This window comes from Misgurnus anguillicaudatus, chromosome 6 (assembly GCF_027580225.2).
Source record: "Misgurnus anguillicaudatus chromosome 6, ASM2758022v2, whole genome shotgun sequence".
Classification (NCBI taxonomy): domain Eukaryota; kingdom Metazoa; phylum Chordata; class Actinopteri; order Cypriniformes; family Cobitidae; genus Misgurnus; species Misgurnus anguillicaudatus.
Genome location: NC_073342.2, coordinates 27,112,199 through 27,132,605, shown reverse-complemented (window position 1 = coordinate 27,132,605; position 20,407 = coordinate 27,112,199). Strand labels below are relative to the sequence as shown.

General features: G+C 36.5%; 1 protein-coding gene across 2 annotated transcripts; it reads left to right on the top strand.

Annotated features, from left to right (window-relative positions):
* Positions 1-363: 363 nt before the first annotated feature.
* On the top strand, positions 364-20,212 carry nap1l4a (nucleosome assembly protein 1-like 4a). 2 transcript variants are annotated; one of them, XM_055191746.2, is made up of 15 exons: positions 364-464; positions 1,043-1,090; positions 1,202-1,247; positions 2,594-2,753; positions 3,334-3,417; positions 4,361-4,492; positions 5,898-5,969; positions 6,178-6,317; positions 6,435-6,580; positions 13,517-13,533; positions 13,914-14,033; positions 16,758-16,793; positions 16,878-16,928; positions 17,223-17,255; positions 19,334-20,212. In XM_055191746.2, exons 2-14 carry the CDS (start codon positions 1,057-1,059, stop codon positions 17,226-17,228), a joined length of 1,044 nt encoding a protein of 347 aa, XP_055047721.2. In that variant the 5' UTR covers positions 364-464; positions 1,043-1,056; the 3' UTR covers positions 17,229-17,255; positions 19,334-20,212. The 2 variants fall into 2 exon arrangements, with proteins under 2 accessions (XP_055047721.2, XP_055047720.2); XM_055191745.2 differs by lacking the exon at positions 17,223-17,255.
* The last annotated feature ends 195 nt before the right edge of the window (positions 20,213-20,407 follow it).

The window sequence follows — 20,407 nt, the reverse complement described above, 5'->3', positions numbered from 1 at the left end:
TTATGAAAGCACAAATTTGGTAGTTTGCTACTGTAGCTGGTCCTGAATAAGCTATAAACCGTTAAGTTTATAAACTAAAACATCAAGCTCAAATTTGCTCATGTTAGAAAATCGTAGCATTATATACGGCTCAGAAATATATACATATATGTTATCTATATTTAGATAAAATGTATTTATTAATTGTTATAATTTTGCCTCAAATTGGTTTGTTTGCCGCTAAACACTCCTTAATAACAAAAAAGCGAGTACGCTACACAGTACGCACTGCAACATGCGCTCTTCCAACGTCATGAGTCTGTCGCAACCAATGAGGCTTTGCGATACAAACACTCTTCTCTGATTGGCCTTCCCGTGTGGCCTGTGACAGTCAGTTGTCCAATGAGAGACGAGGATGGTGAGACGTGCCTTCGCACTTCTCCGTCTGCTAAAAGCGTGTGGTCGGTGTGGACTGTAACGTGGAGGTAAGTCAAAGAAAAGATTTATTGTTATCACGAAGAAAGATTGATTTGTTCAAATTGTGTTTTTGAAATAATTTAAGTGGTTTCTAGTCCGTTACAACAACTTTATATTGAGATTTAAATGTTAATCACTGGAACTGACTGTTGAGGTGTTGACAGTTAACATATGCAGGGTGTACATGTGCACGGGGCATTTAACACTTGCATGACAGCACTGTGACAGCCACAAGCATTGCAACTGATGTTGTAAATTATTGTTGATTACAATATTTTGTACATTTTTATAATAGTGAAAAGTATATTTTAAACTGATTAAATAAGTTTACATGGCGGCACTTTCATGTACTGTCTATGAGGAATACCAACGTGTAAGATTTGATTGACAGGTCCATTTGTCAGAGAAGTGCTTGTTATTCAAACTACTACTGTGTCTTTTATTTTAAGTTTCAATGATGTTTGTCATACTCAGCCATCACTTTATTAATGCATATTTTTACAAGTGTTTAAAAGGAAATTAATGCGTAATGGAAAGTATTACACATGCCTTTTAAATGTAAGCACATTTTGTCTTTGCAAAATAGCTGAGGAGAAGAAAATGGATAGAAAAAATGAAAAGAATGAAGCCAAAGGTATGTGTTATACGGGTAATAATGATTTCCCCAGACTTGAAATATGATTTACATTGTATAAATATATATTTTGCATTTTAAGTAATTGCTTCCTTTTTCTTTCACGAACAGGCAAAGGCGATAATAAAGTTTCACAGTCTGAATGTGAAGATGAAAGGTTGGTTGCCATTTATCAATTTTGCTTTGCCAACTAATGTGGTAAAGAAAAACAAAAAATGTAAACATCAAAAGCAAGGGTTGAGCTTTTTAACTGCACAAAAGGTTCAAAGGAGTTTTTATCTTTAATATTAAAGTGGTTATTTTAACTTGGGTTCATAATTTTTATAAAAAAAAATCTTTACATAATTAATTACCACACATTCATTAAGAACAATGAAATGTGTTGATTGTCTTATCATAAATGGTGTATGTTTGGTATTGATAACAGTAATCAGGGAGGAGAGCAGCTGCTCATCTGCAATTAAAGAGGGTCACGCAAAAACGGCACACCCAAAATTTTACCTTTTCAATATGGTGAAACTTCACAAACCCAATTTGGGTATGCCTGAGGTTAATATTACATCTTAAAATATTCCCATATTAGGTGCAGGGTTTCCCGCAGAAAATGTGTTAGTTAAGGTGGTAGGGTTGGGCGGGGTGACAATCAAAGGGGTAGGGCGTACGCGTTATGATAAAAATTTAAATATTTTTATTTAAAACACTCAAATAAAACTTCATTTTGAAGAAACTATGACAGAAAATGAACACATACTAGATTATGAATGAATTGAATGTTTTTACCTCTAACGGGAATAGCTGCGTGATGAAGTGAAACTAAAGGGTTAATAAACACAAACTAAAGCAGATGTTGTAGAACGTCTGGCGTACGATAATAGATGGTGCAAAAATTGTAAAAACTGATTATTTCCCACTATTAATTACATTATCTTAAAGGAGTGTAGCTACTGTAGCATGTAAATAATGCACATAAATAACGCGAGCAGAGCGCTCAACAATTCTGTTCTAATCAACAGGCACATGAAACCTAGCTAGCAGGTTGCTCAAACAACAAAATCACCAGCTAACTTACTTTAAATTTGCAAGAACTATAGACAAGTACAATAACAGGCTTAAATAAACCCAAAACATAAGTCCACTTACAGTTCTCACGGACACGTGTTTTATCAACTGGCTATTCTCCAGACGGACCACATCTTTATCTCATTTCAGCCGTGTTGCGCGCGTGCATGCTCGCGGTGTGAAGCACGTCTGCGCTATTCTCCGAGATGCACTTGAAGGCTTTTTTTGCAGCAATTTTTTTGGAACGACCTTCAAGGCAGTAGGGCTAAGGCGGTAGGGTTTCCCAGCTTAGGCGGGCCGCCCGAACTGAAAAGTGCTGTGGGTGACCTTTAAACATTTGCACAGTTTTATAACTGTAAATATTCTTAAACTTGTTGTATTGTAAACATCTGCAAGGTTTTCTTCATAATACGCTTTTAATTTATGATACCTTTACTTTGCTAGAGTACAGAATTTTAGCCTCCTGCCCAAGAGTGTGAAGAGAAGAGTTTATGCCCTGAAGAGACTTCAGCTCCAGAGTGCCAACACCGAGGCAAAGTTTTACGAGGAGGTCCATGAACTAGAGAGGAAGTACGCTGCGCTCTACAAGCCCATCTTTGACAAGGTATGTGAAATGGTTTTGTGTAATACCCAAATTTCTGTTCAAACATGCTCGACTTCAGAGCAGAGCTGGTTTACGAAAATGTTTAACAAACCTGTATGAGCTCCGTAAATTGTTCATGTGCACTAGAAATAGCTTCTGTTGCTATAGCTGCTTTTTCTCCGCACGACTGATGACTGTCAAGCCCTGCGTTGGCCTGTACTGTCATCATTTAAGTGCCGGATTCAAACCACCAAAACGAATGGCCAGCTGCGCTCACTACCGACTGACCATTTCCTTGGTTGGGGACATGCTAATAGTTGTACTTAAACACAGTGCATTTGAAGTGAAGTTGGCTTTCCTTTTGGAAAGTGTGAAAATGTTCCCACTTTCAAGCTTAAAGGGTTTGCATTCAGTTATGTGTCACGGTCAAATATAAAAAAGATCATTTGTTTTCATCAAGGCACATACATAAAAACTATGAATATGAGATGCCTGTGTTTGCTTTAAAATAGTTAACGAAGAAAAATTGTGCCAACAGCCAATTCTCACTGATGTTGATGTCAATTGATTTTACAAGTCGTATGTCTGCTTTTTTGTACAGAGACGAGAGATTGTAACCGGTGCTGTTGAACCAACAGATGAGGAATGTGAGTGGCAAAGTGACAAAGAGGATGAGGACCTTGCTGTAAGTTTACATTAAACTTGATGAACTAAAACATCATCAAATATTGAATCCACAAAATATTTAAAGCATTTAGAACATTATGCCTTTTCGGCAGATGGTATGCCAAAGCTCGTAATGGTATACACTGCAAAGTTTCGGGAGTGACAGCCCCCTTTAAAGAAAAACAACACTGTTTTTCAATATTTTACTATGTTCTTACCTCAACTTAGATGAATTAATACATACCTATCTTTTTTCATGCGTACACTTAATCTTTGCACATCGCGTCGTAAATGTGTTAGCATTTAGCCTAGCCCCATTCATTCCTTAGGATCCAAACAGGGATGAATTTAGAAGCCACCAAACACTTCCGTGTTTTCCCTATTTAAAGACATGAGTTGTTATGAGTAAGTATGGTGGCACAAAATAAAACGTGACAATTTGTTTTAAGTGGATAAAAAATGCGAACTATATTGTATGGCGGAAGAGGACTTAGTTTGCAGCACTTCAACCTCGGGCGCAAAAATATTGACGGAAGTTTGAGCAAGAGGGGAAGTAGTCAGGAGTGATGATGTTACAAACTGCAAACTAAATCGCCACGTTTTTTTTTTGTGCCACCATACTTAATTGTAACTTTATATAGAGAAAATATGGAAGTTTTGGTGGCTTCTAAGTTCATCCCTGTTTGGATCCTAAGGAATGAATGGGGCTAGGCTAAATGCTAACACATTTACAACATGCTGTACAAAGATTAAGTTCACACATTGAAAAAAGATAGGTATGTATTAATTTGTCTGAAAAAAGTAAAATATTGAAAAATAGTGGTGTTTTCCTTTAAATGCTGGAGTGAATCCCCTAAACGCTCATTTCATGTGTGTACGGAACAAGACTCACTGCCGAAAAAGCAATGATTGCCTATGAGTATTAGAATAAGGCTGGAAACAATAAACTGATTCATCTTTAGGAGGATTTAAAAAAGAAAGTTGCTCTGGAAGAGAAGCAGGCAGATTCAGACGGTGCCGTTGATCCGAAAGGAATCCCGGAATTCTGGCTCACCATCTTTAGACATGTGGATATGCTCAGTGAAATGCTGCAAGTAAGTTTTTATATTTACCCTAATTTTGTTTAAAAATCTTTGCTTTAAATGCACAATTTATAATTTTCACCACTAGAGGTCGCCATACAAATACAAAGTTACAGCTTGATGATACAGTGAAGGAGTGTGGAATGATGGGGGTTGTAGTTTTAACCTCCATGGTCGATTGGAAATCAAGTTCATAGATGACATAATGAAACAAATATATCCATAGTAAGCCGACAAAGTGGCTTGATAGAAACAATAGAGGGTGTTTCTAGATGCTACACTACTACTTGCGCATACGGTGCTGCAAAACCGATTGGCGTATGACATCTGGCAAGATCAACTCAATAGCACTGCTTTTTGCTATACCACCATGATATCATATGAAGATCGATCTGCCCAGTGCTGCATAGTCGAACACATCTATAAATTTCAACCGCAGTAAAAGCGGAAACTGAGGATAACCTAGACATGACACCACTAATAAGCCACCCTAAACTGCAAATTCTTTGGATTCAAGCATTGTTGAAAAATTTATGATGATTTTAGTACACATGTAAACAAAATATATTACAGCGCTAGTAGTTTTTGGATATTTTAATGCACAATCTTACATATTGTGCTTGTTTTTAAATTAATTAGTTGTTATTTGTTAAGTTGAGTTGTGCGGACACACGTGTGTGTATATCAGCTTTTCATTGCGTATCTCATATAATAATACTGTATTAAATGTAACTCTGTGTGTTATAAGATAAGACTGATTTTGTGTCAGTTCATTTTGTGATTTACAGAAATTGAGTGTTTTGACCCAGTGCATAATGGGTTGATATGGTTTACACAGGAAGTGACAGGAAGCTCAGTCTTTGTATTGATGTACAGTGACCACGTCATACTGTAGTCTACTGTATAGGTAGTTAATTGGCTCTAGAGAACCTTTTTAAATATCTTTTATAGTATGATTTAAACTAAAACAACTGTTCAGATTGGTCTAGGGTCTAGGGCTGTCACGATTATGAAATTTGGCTGACGGTTAATTGTCTAATAAATTTTGACGATTATGGCAATTCATTGACGTTTAATTCTCATAGATTTTTTTGTTAGTTGTGATTTATTTAAATTCAATCTTTTGCAAGATTTACCTGGCAGTAAATATGAATTTCTTTAAATGTTGTTTTTCCACTGTATTAAATGGTTTTGCAATGTATTGCATTACAATGTCAGTCAAGGAGCACCATTAGATACTGTCTTGTTTTTACAGGTGCTGCAGCTCCCCCTTGTGTTTTTAAGAGAGATATGCAATCATTGCGGTGATCTAAAATCATCGCAATGAGATCAAACAATCGCGATGAGACGTTTATTAAATAATTGTGACAGCCCTACCAAGATCCCTAAAACAGATCCCTGTTTTTGTTTCACGTAGGAGCACGATGAACCAATCCTAAAACACTTGCAGGACATCACTGTGAAATTTTCTGAACACGGACAGCCAATGGTTTGTACTCCATAGTCACTGTTTTGACCCTGCCTGTGAAAACCCAGCTTTTTTCTACATAAAATCATCCTACATGTGTGAAAATATAAACTTGATATATTTAATATTGAAATCAAACTTTAGCCTGTATTTTACAGACAGGGTCATATATGCGTGCAGCATTTGTAAATGTACATATCCCTAATTTTTAACGTTTGTCCGAAAACAGAGTTTCACGTTAGAGTTCCACTTTGAGCCCAATAGCTACTTCAGTAACACAGTTCTCACTAAAGTCTACAAGATGAAATCAGAGCCAGACGCAGCAGATCCTTTCTCTTTTGAGGGCCCGGAGATCGTGGACTGTGAGGGGTGAGTGTAGTTCCTGTAGTTCCTTTGGTGGAGCATTGCAATATCATGGGATTAATTCCCAGGGGAACACGCATACCGATGGTTCTTGATCATGATACATTTTGCTTATCGTTTCAGTTGTAAGATCGATTGGCATAAAGGTAAAGACGTGACGGTCAAGGTTGTTAAAAAGAAACAGAAGCACAAAGGAAGAGGGACCATTCGGACGGTCACCAAAGAAGTCCCGCAAGATTCCTTCTTCAACTTCTTCAGTCCTGTTAAGCGTAAGTTACACTAATTAAAATAAATGAATTTTAATAGTTTGGGTTTGACCGTAACAGATCTATTTTCCCACAGTCTGCATTCAAGCTAAGCAGCATTCCATACTTCAGGGTTTATAAAAATACAAAGTATTTATTGGAAGCAAAGGATGACTGTGGTGAAGATAAATTCAGATGGCATTCTTTTGCAACAAAAGATTAAAATCGAGGTTATCAAAAAATAAAAACAGCATCCTCCCAAACTCTTATAACTTTCACTTTTTGAGTAATCTTGATCTTATTGTTCTAACTTATTTTGACTTAAGTGAAGAGGAATTAAGACATTAAGATGTATTGTCTTTCCTATTGTTTCACAACCTTTTGTGTTTAGTTGTTATCTTAAGGGGTGGATCTTATAAATTCTTTGTATGGCTGTTTATACGAAACCAAAACATCTGTTATGTTGACACGTGACATGAAAAAAACTTTGATTCTTTGATATTCAGAGTTTGTGAGATTTGTCTTATTTTGGGAATGATTTAAAATCTTGAAAGAAAAATTAATGGACAGTAGAGGGCACCACACACATTTTTTTGTAAAGCAGCTATGCCCGACACATAAACGTTTTGTATGAGACGCAATGTTAGGCCTCAGAAAGCTTAATCATCCGTTAAAGGGATAGTTCATTCACAAATGAAAATTATATTATAATTTTCTCACTCTCAAGTTATAAACGAGTATAAATGTCTTTGTTTTGCTGAACACAAATGAAGATATTTTGAGCAATGTTGATTTTAAGCTATACTATTTTTCTTTTCTACTATGGAAGCCAATGGTGCTCCTGTTTCCCGCTTGAAGAAATTTATACGTTTGTAACAACTTTCGGATGATTAAATAATAACAGAATTTAATTCTCTTATTTTTGGGTGAACTATCCCTTTAAGCTACATTCAAATGTCAGTGTTTTTTGGTTTATTGGATGTGTGTACATTTGTACACATCGTATTGTTTTTAATCGATTACCTCCAATTTCTCATTTAATTTTGTTAAGCCTAACTGGTACAGGAACATGGATTTAAACCCAGGGGTTGCATGAATTAATTAAATGTTTGTCCTATAATACATCTGATCAATGTAGGTCTCTATGGTTTAAAGTGTCTGCCAGTTACATTTACACTTCAGCAATCTGTATAATAAATTGCATTTTAAAAAAGACACCAGCTTAACTTCAATACGTACAATACAGTTGAATATACATCATCTAATCTGACATATCAGAATATCGCACCATCTAGATTGTTAAAGGAATATTCCATTTTCTTAAAAGAAAAATCTAGATAATTTACTCACCACCATGTCATCCAAAATGTTGATGTCTGTCTTTGTTCAGTTGAGAAGAAATTATGTTTTTTGAGGAAAACATTGCAGGATTTTTCTCATTTTAATGGACTTTAATAGAGCCCAACACTTAATACTTAACTCAACACTTAACAGTTTTTTTTAACGGAGTTTCAAAGGACTATAAACGATCCCAAACGAGGCATAAGGGTCTTATCTAGCGAAACGATTGTCATTTTTGACAAGAAAAAAAAATCCACTTTTAAATCACAACTTCTCGTCTAGATCCGGTCCAGCGCGACCTAACGTAAATGCGTAGTGATGTAGGGAGGTCACGTGTTACATATATAAAACGCAAATTTGCGGACCATTTTAAACAATAAACTGACACAAAGACATTAATTAGTATCATTCGACATACAACAACGTAGGAACGGTCCTCTTTCAACACATTTGTAAACACTGAGGCGTAGTTTCGCGTTCGTCCTCTGTGACCTCTTGACGTCATGACGTATTGCGTGGGGTCACGCTGGCGCATCACGACCGGATCTAGACGACAAGTTGTGGTTTAAAAGTGGATATTTTTTATTTTTCTTGTAAAAAATGACAATCTTTTCGCTAGATAAGATCCTCGTTTGGGATCGTTTGCGGTCCTTTGAAACTCCGTTGAAAAAAACTGTTACGTGTTGAGTTAAGTATTAAATGTTGGGCTCTATTAAAGTCCATTAAAATGAGAAAAATTCTGCAGTGTTTTCCTCGGGGGGCATAGTTTCTTCTCGACTGAACAAAGAATGACATCAGCATTATGGACGACATGATGGTGAGTAAATTGTCTGGATTTTTCAAGAAAATGGAATATTCCTTTAAGCCCTACCTTTATTTGTTTTTATAACAGCCCATGAATGTCTCTTTGATAAGTAGAGTTTACTTTAACAATCCAGATTTGGTTGCCAAATATCTAGTTTGGTTTAACGTTTAAAATATATACATCTAAGGGAAAGGTCGAGTCAAGTTGAATATTACTAATGCATTTTAAATAGGAGGAGGAGAACACATGAAGGTCAATGACCTGTGTTGTGATTGGCTGACAGGTGTGAAGGTGTGTGTGGTGGTTAAAGTAGCGTCACTGATTCAAAACGCATTCACAACCTGTGTGTTTAGGTACTCATTCATCTGGTTTGTTGAAAAATACTTTCAGTTGTTACAGCAGACGACTACTGACGTCTTGCCACTCCTTAATAATGCTTCAGTTATTAATAACTAGACTTTAGACGAGTTGTGAATTCACTGGCAGCAGGCCGTATAAGTACTCCTAATAATAAACACTTATAAATGTCACTTATTGGGTAGTTGACGCAAATTTTTTGTTCATTATTACTATACAAATCGTCTAAAAGCAGCATAAGGTGATCATTGATTTCTTTTATTAAACCTGCAATTCCTAACTTTTGCATTAAAGGATGATGGGTAAATTTAAAGGATTAGTTCATTTTCTTTAAAAAAATCCAGATAATTTACTCACCACCATGTCATCCAAAATGTTGATGTCTTTCTTTGTTCAGTCGAGAATTAATTATGCTTTTTGAGGAAAACATTTCAGGATTTTTCTGATTTTAATGGACCCCAACACTTAACAGTTTTAATGCAGTTTAAAATTGCAGTTTCAAAGGACTCTAAACGATCCCAAACGAGGGATAAGGATCTTATAGCGAAACAATTGTCATTTTTGGCAAGAAAAATAAAAAATATGCACTTTTAAACCACAACTTCTCGTCTTCCTCCGGCTGTGTGACAGGCCAGCGCGACTTCACGTAATTGCGTAATGGCGTCGAAAGGTCACGCATTACATGTAAAACGTACATTTGCGGACCATTTTAAACAACAAACTGACACAAAGATATTAATTAGTATCATTTGACATACAACAACGTCGGAACGGTCCTCTTTCTCCACACTTGTAAACACTGGGGCGGAGTTTCGCATACGTCATCATCCGTGACCTCTTGACGTGATGACGTATTACATGAGGTTGCGCTGGCGCGTCACACGACCAGAGGGAGCAGAGAAGTTGTGGTTTAAAAGTGCATATTTTTAAATTTTCTTGTCAAACAAAACAATCGTTTTGCTAGATAAGACCCTTATGCCTCGTTTGGGTTCGTTTAGAGTCCTTTGAAACTGCAATTTTAAACTGCATTAAAACTGTTAAGTGTTGGGGTCCATTAAAGTCCGTTAAAATAAGAAAAATCCAGGAATGTTTTCCTCAAAAAACATAATTTCTTCTCGATTGAACAAAGAAAGACATCAAAATTTTGGATGACATGGTGGTGAGTAAATGATCTGGATTTTATTTTTTAAGAAAATTGACTAATCCTTTAAGTACTTATCTTTACGCGGGTCGAAGTTCAGTTATGTCAAACTCGCTTATACCTCCAAATCGTTCCCAACTGCAGGGTTTTTCCTGGCTTAAAATGACGTTGAGATCGAGCTATCCTGATATCTCAACCAAACATTTTACACGGCCACAATTTTTGAGGTTTTTAATAATTGGATGATTAAAGAAAATAATTATTACATTTTTATTTTATAAAAATATTAAATGAATTAAATACAACATAGCAGCTAATGTGTTCATTTACAGTTAACAATAATATAAATAAATATCTTAAATAAGAATAAATATCTTCGCACAAGCTTGGTTTTCCGAGTTTGACGAATTTGCATGCGTATGAACGGAAGTCAATAGCTGCGTTTACATTGCGCTTCAAATTGCGCAAATTGATCCTGCAAATTGAAAAAGGGGCCAATGGAAATGTCAATTTGGGCAATTCAAAGGGTAATGAAAACGTAGCTTCGGAATGAAAAGTAATCTGAGTGATTCACTAAGCTCTGATTGATTCGCTTGGTGACTGAATTGTTTCAACCGTTCATTAAAACGAAAAAGTTTAAAAGAATCATTTGTTTTGTAATAGTTTTATTTATGGGTCTTTATGTAAGACTTTTGGTTAAATCTTGGTATGTAATGAAGTTTAAGATTGAGCATATCAAATTGCAGACTTCTCAAAACCTATGAACTATCTAGTAATCATACCTGCCGTTCCTTACTTTCTGTGTTTTTCTTAAAGGTCTAATACTTGCGATAATTATGTTCACTCCTGCTTGGGAATGTCAGGTGAATTATCTTCAACCGTCAATCATATCATTGTATTTGCTTCACTTCATTCACCTTTTGCTACACTGAATGCTTTGCATTTTTTAAAAAGCCGCATTGCGCTCTTTTTTAGTTTAATGCTTTGATAGGCCGATGTAAGGAATGCCGTCTTGCTTGTAAGGAGACTGTGAGAAAATGGATCTTTTACGGTCAAAAGCGGTATCACCGGATCCGTGTGGAATTTTTTCTTTAACTGTGATGTTTTCCACAACATTCCCTTTGTAGGTGTTTCACTTAATATGCCAGGAATGAGGCAAGCCAAGCCGTAGATGAATTATGTAATGCTTTATGTTTAAATTAATAGATATTTGGTATTGGCTTTGATCAGGTTCTTTTTAAAAATTATAATAATGTTTAATGTAAAACTGCCTGTTAGAGCAGTGTTTCCGCTATATACATTCTACCGTGGCGGCCCGCCATGCCTAAAACATCCCCGCCACGCCTGCGGTTGTGGATAGAAGGGATACAGCAAACGAAATCTCGCTGGATGGCCACTGTTTTATCCTAATCCTTCAACCAAACCCAACTCTAAACACAAAATTTCACACGATTGTAGGATGTATTTGTATCTCATTTAGCCAGAGCCGCTGTTTTCATCCTAATAATCCTACCTCAATCTAATCCTTAACTTTTCGGCATTTGCTGTATCCCTTCTAGACAAAACCCACGGCCGCAGCTCGCAAAAAAGCTACAGAAATGTCCGCCCTGCCAGACTGGCTGTCTAAGAAATAAATTCCTTTCTGGATTCGCGTTGTTAACTCATTTATAAATAAATCTCCTAAAGGATCATAATTTCTTCCATGGGTTTAGTTTAATGAACAAATAGATTTAAATCAACAGAGCATGATTAGGCTGTCTCTGTTTTGAGAAATAATAATAAAATAAATAAGCCTATACGAAATATGTTACACTTAAATAATAATTAAATTGACAAAACGAATAAAAAAGTATTTGAGTTTCTGTTTTTTTGTGACGCGCTGACCAAAGCAGCAGAAAGCACGTCATGTTTTTAATGATTTTAAATAAGCACAAAGTTTTCTCCTTATTATGAGTTTATACAAATAAAAATACATAATTTGAAGTTTCGAATATTGTTTTACTTTTATCTTTATGACTATAAACTTAGGGTAATTTAAGGTGCAAGGTCATCACGCATTTGATGTTCACCGGCGCATATACACGGACGCAGCGCAGGGCTGCGAGAAAAGACATTATTAAACTTTCGATTTAACATATTACGAGTTTTTTGGACATTCATTTGTAATCACTGTACTCATATTATCAACTTATCTGGTCATTAGTTATTCAGAATATAGGCTATAAGCGCAGTAGCGCGCTGCTGACCGCTCAGCTGTCAATCAATCTTCTGTGCTTTAGATCGACACTCACAAAGTTTCACATTAAATGATATGATATTTGTCCAAAAACAAAAGGCTAAATACTGAATACTACTTATGCGACTGCAAGACATTAATAGTCGAATCTGTTTGTAAGGAAACTTACATTATTCCCGTGGAAGAGAAGAACGTTGGTAATAAAAACTTGAGGCAGACGGTGAGACTGTTTTATCTGTTTTAAGACGAAACAGCACGGTCGGGGTACCCGCGGGTGAACCGCATAATATTTGATGAAACGGGTGTAATAATAGGCTTTTCGCGCGTCATTTGCGTTGTAGATGCAGGTCGGGACTCAATAGACAAGAGTAAAATGCGGGTCTAACATCCAAAACCAAAATTTGACTCGTTTTTAAATGGCCCCGTGCTTAGTGTTTAAGATCTGTCTGAAGACCGTTAAAGGTTTCTATTCAACTGCGCGATTTGTGGTATGACCGGCTCGGGGTCTTTATGTCAAATGGTCTGGGTGTGAATTGAAATAAAATTGCTGCTGATGGATGTTCGGTCAATCACAGCGGTGCGGATTATCAAACAGGACTGTGCGTGAGTTTGCAACAGATCTGTTACGCTAAACACGAGCACAACTTGCAATGCACACTACATTAAAACTACAATGAAATATCCGAACTACGTACGTAGCTATGTAACGTTTTTTAGGAAAATACATTTTAGATCAAACATAGAAAAGCAATATGCTATAAATATAAGGAAAAGTAAATGACAGCATGAAAATAATAAAAAATACATGTTAGTTTACTGTAGCCTATATTCTACTTAAAAAAAAAAAATAATGTACATTTATAATCATCATGGGCGCCCCCTGCCGCCACAGCTGAAAAAAATCCTAGAGGAAACACTGTAGAGTATTATTTAATGTCACAAATCTTTTCAAGAATCTGGTCCTCATTTTTGTTGGTAAATTGAAAATCTATTAATATGTAGTTTTTACTTTTACGCACTATGCTACATAAAAAAAAATTCATGCCCATATTAATGTGTATTTTTTCTTTTTTTTTGTAGCGACGCCTGATGGAATGGTAAGTGACGTTTGTATGTATGTTTGTAAATATTTGAGTCATCGTAATAGCAGTCACCATAATAGTCTTTCCCACTCAAACACACATTACAACCCTCCTCTCTTGAGTTTACAAAACACGTCACATACGAGAAAATATGCGTGAGGTTCTGCGTCAGTAACGGTAAATGGTTCGTATAGAAACATCTAACGTTGCACAATGATTTTAGCACCTTACACCTCCGTCTAAACGGATGTTTGACATTTTTAATGAGAATGTCATAAGAATAAGAATTGCATAAGAAGAACTTTCACATAATAGTTATTCTGAAATGTTATGAGTCATTTTCGTGTCAGTTCAGTGATTTACTAACAGTCACGTTGTTTATTTGTTTTGTCCAGGATGAAGATTTGGACTTCACTTTAGCTTCAGACTTTGAGACCGGACACTTCTTCAGAGAGAGGATCATCCCTAAAGCAGTGCTTTATTTTACAGGAGAAGCCTTGGATGATGATGATAGTGTGCGTTTTCTGTCTTTACCATAAGATATATGTACAAACCGGAGCTGGGTGGTAAAATTATATCTTGATATATTTTTTAGCCCGTGACATTAAGTATATATGAAGAGTTTTGTTGCAAAACGAGATAAATCCATTTTTTAACATTTTTGTCAAAACATGTTTATTATTATGTTATCATGTTATTATTTTGTTTTATGGTGCTACTTAGCTGTATTTTTTAAGTTATGAAGGTTTAAATCAAAACAAACCAACTACAGTTGAATTGATATTAAAGCAACACTATGTAGTTTTTTTTACCTTTAAATAATGTCTCTAAAATTATTTCAGTGATAGAACAACTTTTAACTGGACAAATTGTACTGTTGCTGCAACCTGAGCAGCCTCCTAGCTGCTACAAGCACACTCTGAAAGTGGTGGTGGAGGGTAGGAAACACAGCCCCGCCCCTCCCCCTGCCTGCAGAAGAGTGTCTGATACCAGGCACTGTTGCACTTTTCAACCACATGGGGGAGCCGTAAGTGAATTTTAAATGGAAACTACATAGTGTTGCTTTAATTGGAATGCACAACCAAAAAACGAGATTTCTGAACAATTAAAAAAACTGATTTATCTCGTTTTGCAACGAAACTCTTCATATCTTGATGTCATATCATTTAAATCAGAGGAACTGTTGAATTTTGGACACACAGCTAGTGGTAACGGTTACACAGCTATTCGTTTTTAACAAAGTAGGTTACAAGATTTTAGGTAAATTTTGAAATTTAGTTTTGTGAATAATTTTGTGAGAGGGCATAAAGCTTGACAAAACATTGACAATGGGTTTGTTTTTTGGGTGGAGGGGAATTTTTGCCTTTAACTAGCTGCATTTTCATACCCTTCAAATTGCGTAAATTTAAATGGCAAATTGAAAGTGCGCCCAATGAAACGTGGCAATTTCACATAAACTCATAAAAAGTTTTTACGCTCTGGTGAGGTGGTTTTTTAAATATATTGAAAAACTATATATGGAATACAATATATGGAATTTTTTTCATATTTACAGGTCACCTGACGTGGGTAAAAGTCACATGGTCATTCTTTTAAAGGGACATTTCACTTAAAGAAAAAAAATGCAAATTTTCCAGCTCCCCTGGTGTTGAACATTTGATTTTTGCAGATTTGGAATCCATTCAGTGGCGCTAGCACTTTTAGCATAGCTTAGCATAATCCATAGAATCTGATTAGACCATTAGCACTGCGCCTAAAGAAATAACCAAAGAGTTTTGATATTTTTCCTATTTAAAATTTGACCCTTCTGTAGTTACATCATGTACTAAGACCAACAGAAAATTAAAAGTTGGGATTTTCTAGGCAGATATGGTTAGGAACTATACTCTCATTCTGGCGTAATAATCAAGGACTTTGCTGCCGTAACATGGCTGCAGGAGGCGCAATGATATTACAAACTGCCGAATTTACGCCAGTTTGAGAGTGTAGTTGCTAGCCATGTTTGCCTAGAGAATCGCAACTTTACATTTTCTGTCGGCCTTAGTACATGATGTAACTACAGAAGAGTTTTAAATAGGAAAAACATCGAAACTCGTTGGTTATTTCTTTAGGCATGATGCTAATGGTCTAATCAGATTTAATGGATTGTGCTAAGCTATGCTAAAAGTGGTAGCGCCAGACCCGGAGATCGGCTGAATGGATTCGAAAATGGTAAGAATCAAATGTTTAGCTCTAGGGGAGCTGGAAAATGAGATATTTTTAAAAAAGTGCTGTGTCTCTTTAAAATAATACAGTATGTTTGGTTTGAGGACAAGACAGAAGGTGTGTGTTTGACTTCATGTGGCTACACAAGAACCGACAAGCGCGTGATATTAGGGATGCACCAATATGGAACTCTTTATATTTGGGGGCCGATAACCGATATATATAGGTCGATAAATATTCATATTAATTTCACAATGAAAAACTCCCAGACCGCGGACATCTTGTCTTTGCGCTAGACTAGCATACTCTTCTTAAGCCTGCAACATGTGTCATCTTCGTGCTATGTCACAGAAAGCACCAATCAAAACTTCACATGGCCAGCAATGAGCAAGTGAAGTGGTTCAACAAACCGAAATTATTCATAATTTATCGGCTTTCATTTATCTGCCTAATTTTGCTATTAGACCGATAACCGATAATATTAAAAATAAGCAGTTATCGGCCGATAACGATATGTCGGCCGATATATCGTGCATCCCTACGTGATATCAGAATAGCACGAACGATTTAGGATTTTGAGTCGCTCTTGTGGTATTTCGATGTCGGTCTGCGCGGCGCCGTATGAAGCTGAACACACCTGTCACTATGGTTTTTGGAATTACGTATCGTGAGACAAAAAAAACTACATTTTAGTCGCATACCATCAGTTATTGGAAACACTTGACATTTTGCAAAAGTTTTTTGTCGACATTTAGAAAACAACGCTATAGTTTTGCGCAAATCTTAAATGGATAGCTACTAATAGACGATAGGGAGAGGACAGGAAAGTACAGCAAGGGACACCAGGACTCGAACTCGGGATGCTGGTAGTGCGTCTGCGCTATTTGTTTTAAAACTTACTGACCTAAAAAATCTAATAGTAGCATAACTTCAATAGTTTATGTCAACAGTAAAAAACAAACAAAACAACTTCTAGATTATCAGATTTATGTAAATTGTGATTATGTAATCATGTTTATGTTGTTTTGGTACAGTTTGAAGAGGAGGATATTGAAGAGGGAGAAGAGGAGGTGAGAATCCCAATTTATTAGTAGCCAATAGAGCCGATTGTCTAGATAAAAATGACTTAAGACAGATCAAAATGTCTCATTCAGGACATGGGTGAGGAAGGTGAAGAAGAGGAAGAGGGAGATTTTGACCCCAAGGTGAGTTCAGCCTTTTAAACATAAGAATCTCTGTCATGCATTTTGCTCTGCTGACATTCAATAATCTGCTTTTAATGAATTTGAATGATTCACAGATTATAACATCTTAACTTACGCTTTTCAATCAAGTCTCTAAGACAGACAAAGCTGCATGCACTGTAGTTGTCGAATTATTTCCTAATAATTTGGCCAGTCATAGTAGATGTGGGTTGAATTAAGGTTGTTTATAACTTGTATGATGGTTCATAAACAGTGGCATGCCTGATGTGTAAATCTGTGTCGTCCTTATTACAGGCTTAATTCATTTCTCACTTCATGCGTTTCTAGGTAAGAGACCCCCGAGGGAATGTGGCCCCTTTTTCACCTGTCCTTTACCTGTTTTTACATTAGTTATTTGTCAGTCTCCTATGTCACTTTCACACAGGACATTCGATTAACGTGAAAGTCACCAATCAACCACATTCTAGTCAATTGGAGTTCGGTTTATGTGAACCTCAGTACTGAGTTTGTTGTTATTGTAAACTCAATTCAGAGTTAAACTGAATTTAATAATATTTATTTATTTATGTCTTGTAATACCACATGAATATTATCAGATATATGCATAACAACCACTGTGTTCTTATATAATTGATTAATAGCTTTTGGTGGTACTCACAGTGCATTTCATATTTTCAATCATAGGACTGTAAATAAAACAGACCACCCAGCAAGCAATAGCCGTCATTTCACGTAGAGTCCGGCTATGAGTAACCCACTTCTAGCCAAAATAAACTTGGTTGCATGTAATTTTTGCACAAATAACTTGTAAGCAAGATGTATGATATTCCATGTAAGCAAAGTCAACAGTGATATTTTGCTTTATTTATTTATTTATTTATTTCATTTATTTTTGGGCTATGGTTAGACATCTATACATTTTTTAAACGCAAATTGCTTGCTGGGCAATGACGTATAGGACTCCAACAAACATGCTCAGTGTGAAAATGACATTGTTGTAGTCTTGATGTTGTAGTCTCTCCTGGGCATTTCAGACTAACCCTTTCACCCTCACTAAATCACCCATACAGGTGAAACTATATTGTTGTATTTCAGTTTTACACATTGAACATTTTAAGGTGAAGTGTGTGATTTCTGCCACCAAACACCACCGCATTGTTTCGGTAATGGCGCCTTTTCATTGCATAGTACCCCACGGTTTGGTGTCAGCTTACTTTTGTGGGATTTTGTGGGTGCAATACGTAGTACCCAATACTTTTTTTTAGTACCACCTCGGTTGGGGTTCCAAGCGGCCCAAGCTGATACCAAAACGTGACGCGAAAACACTGTAGATAACTGACTGGCCTGCGTAAATCGTCACTACCAGCGTCATCGCTATAATGAAAAAAAGACTAGCTTTACTTTCATGCTAGACTTCATGTGCAGAATTTTTAAAAAAGTTACGTTTCACGTGCGCACGCGAAAATAAACGCGATAGTTTCACTTGCGCACGCGCAAAACTCAACTTAAAGAGTAACTAAACCCTAAACCAACTTTTTTTAGTTAATGATCTGTAAGAATGATGCTTTATTAGTGCTGTTCATTGATTTTAGTAAGTTTTTTGACATTAAGATATAAAGTGTTTCAATACTGCAATATATGGTGTAAAAACGTCTAAGTGCTGCCCTCTTCAGGTTGAACGGTGGCTACTGCAGTTGAATTTTCCTATTGGATGTTGGGTCCAAAAAATGACTCGTGACGTAAGCAGGTTCAAGCTCACCACGCCCTTGTTACATCTCACCACATGCTTGGTACTAGCTTAGTTCCTCCCCTCTATCTCCGTTAGGATCTGCCCACTTTTCTAGCATTTTTCAAATATTGCCAGTGGGTGGAGTCAGGCTTTGGCCAGGGGTTTAGTTACGCTTTAAATTATTTTTTTCTCCATGTCCCCTTAGGGCCTCCATACCCTGCCATCCCAAATTTAAGATTTTATTTTAAGTATACGTGACCGAGCCTGTAAAAACCAAGCTGAAATCATTTTTTCTAATTTATAGTTTTTTACATAAAATCATCCTACATAATGTAAAGAACATTCATGTCAAAATACAACCTTTATATCTAAGACTTTAGGCTGGATTTCATAGACCGGGTCACATTTGTATAGATTTGTTATGTAACTCTTGTCATACATCAACATTGCAATCAGAAGCTTAAGCTACAAGCCAAAAAACACCACATACGCCATTTTTAGTGGTCCCTAAATTGCACCCTTCACCTTTAAATGGAGCATGTGTCTTACTTTTGTAAGTCGCTTTTGATAAGCGTCACCTAAATGTGAATGTGTTATGAACTACGACATCACCGGGTTAATGATGACTATCTGCGGCTCAGAGCCTGACTATCTTATCCTATCTGATTTTTTTCAGAAGGGTCCTCCTCCTGCCGAGTGCAAACAGCAGTAAGGATTGTCAACGGGCAGTCGCGGCACAAATCTGGCCACAACAATGTGGATACGGGCCTTAACCTCCTCATGGACTTTCCAGACTCTGTACTAATGCAATAGGAAACCAAATTCTGTTTAGAAAATGCATGTTCAACTGTTACTGTTTACTTTGACAGAGATGACCTCTGCACTCCAATTTAGTGTTTTCATTTATAAGTCACAGACTTTTGGGATTGGTGGATAAAAACGACCATTTTTTTGGACAGATGCAATGTTTATAGTCACGGTTTATAAATGCAAGCAAGGATCCCACATGTTTTGAAATCCCCGCGTTTTTACGGCTTAGCTGAATCTTGGACACAACCCCAAGATTGTTTGAACTCCCAGGCTACCGTAGCATCACTCAGGGTTTTTTGCCAACAATATCACCATCATCTTCATGTGGATGACGGACACTAGCTGAATTTGTTTTATTTTATTGTTACAATATTGACTGGTGTCGGTGGGTTTTTGAAGTGGATGTTCTGCGTACTGGTAGCCAAACGGTGTGGACTGTGTTAAAGTTATAGCAATGATTTGGGCTTTTCCAACGCCCTCACGTGAACTATGTGGGACTTTTTTCGCCATTTGGTTGTGTGTTAAGCTGCTTGCATTCATGAACAGAATTGAATAAAGTACAGTATTATGTTAACGTTAACAAGCAGATCTTCTAGCCATTGCAGGTTAACTCTCCGTTTTAACTGTGTGCAAGCCATAGCCTTATCTGAAACTTGGGTTCATAATGCAGCATTGTTTTCATTTTGTACAAAATAGACAAAATATTCTATTAAATTTTGTGCGACATAATTCCACAAAAACCTTTTTTTTCCATTTGTGCTGTTTTCTAAGGCAATCACTACTTGTACTGTTGTTAAGATATAAAGCATCCACCCAGAAAGCCATAATATGACATGGTGGAGTTCTCAGTTGGGTTTTATTTAAAGTGCCCATATTATGCCCATCTTTACAATATGTAATATAAGTCTCAGGTGTGTCCAGAATGTGTCTGTGAAGTCTC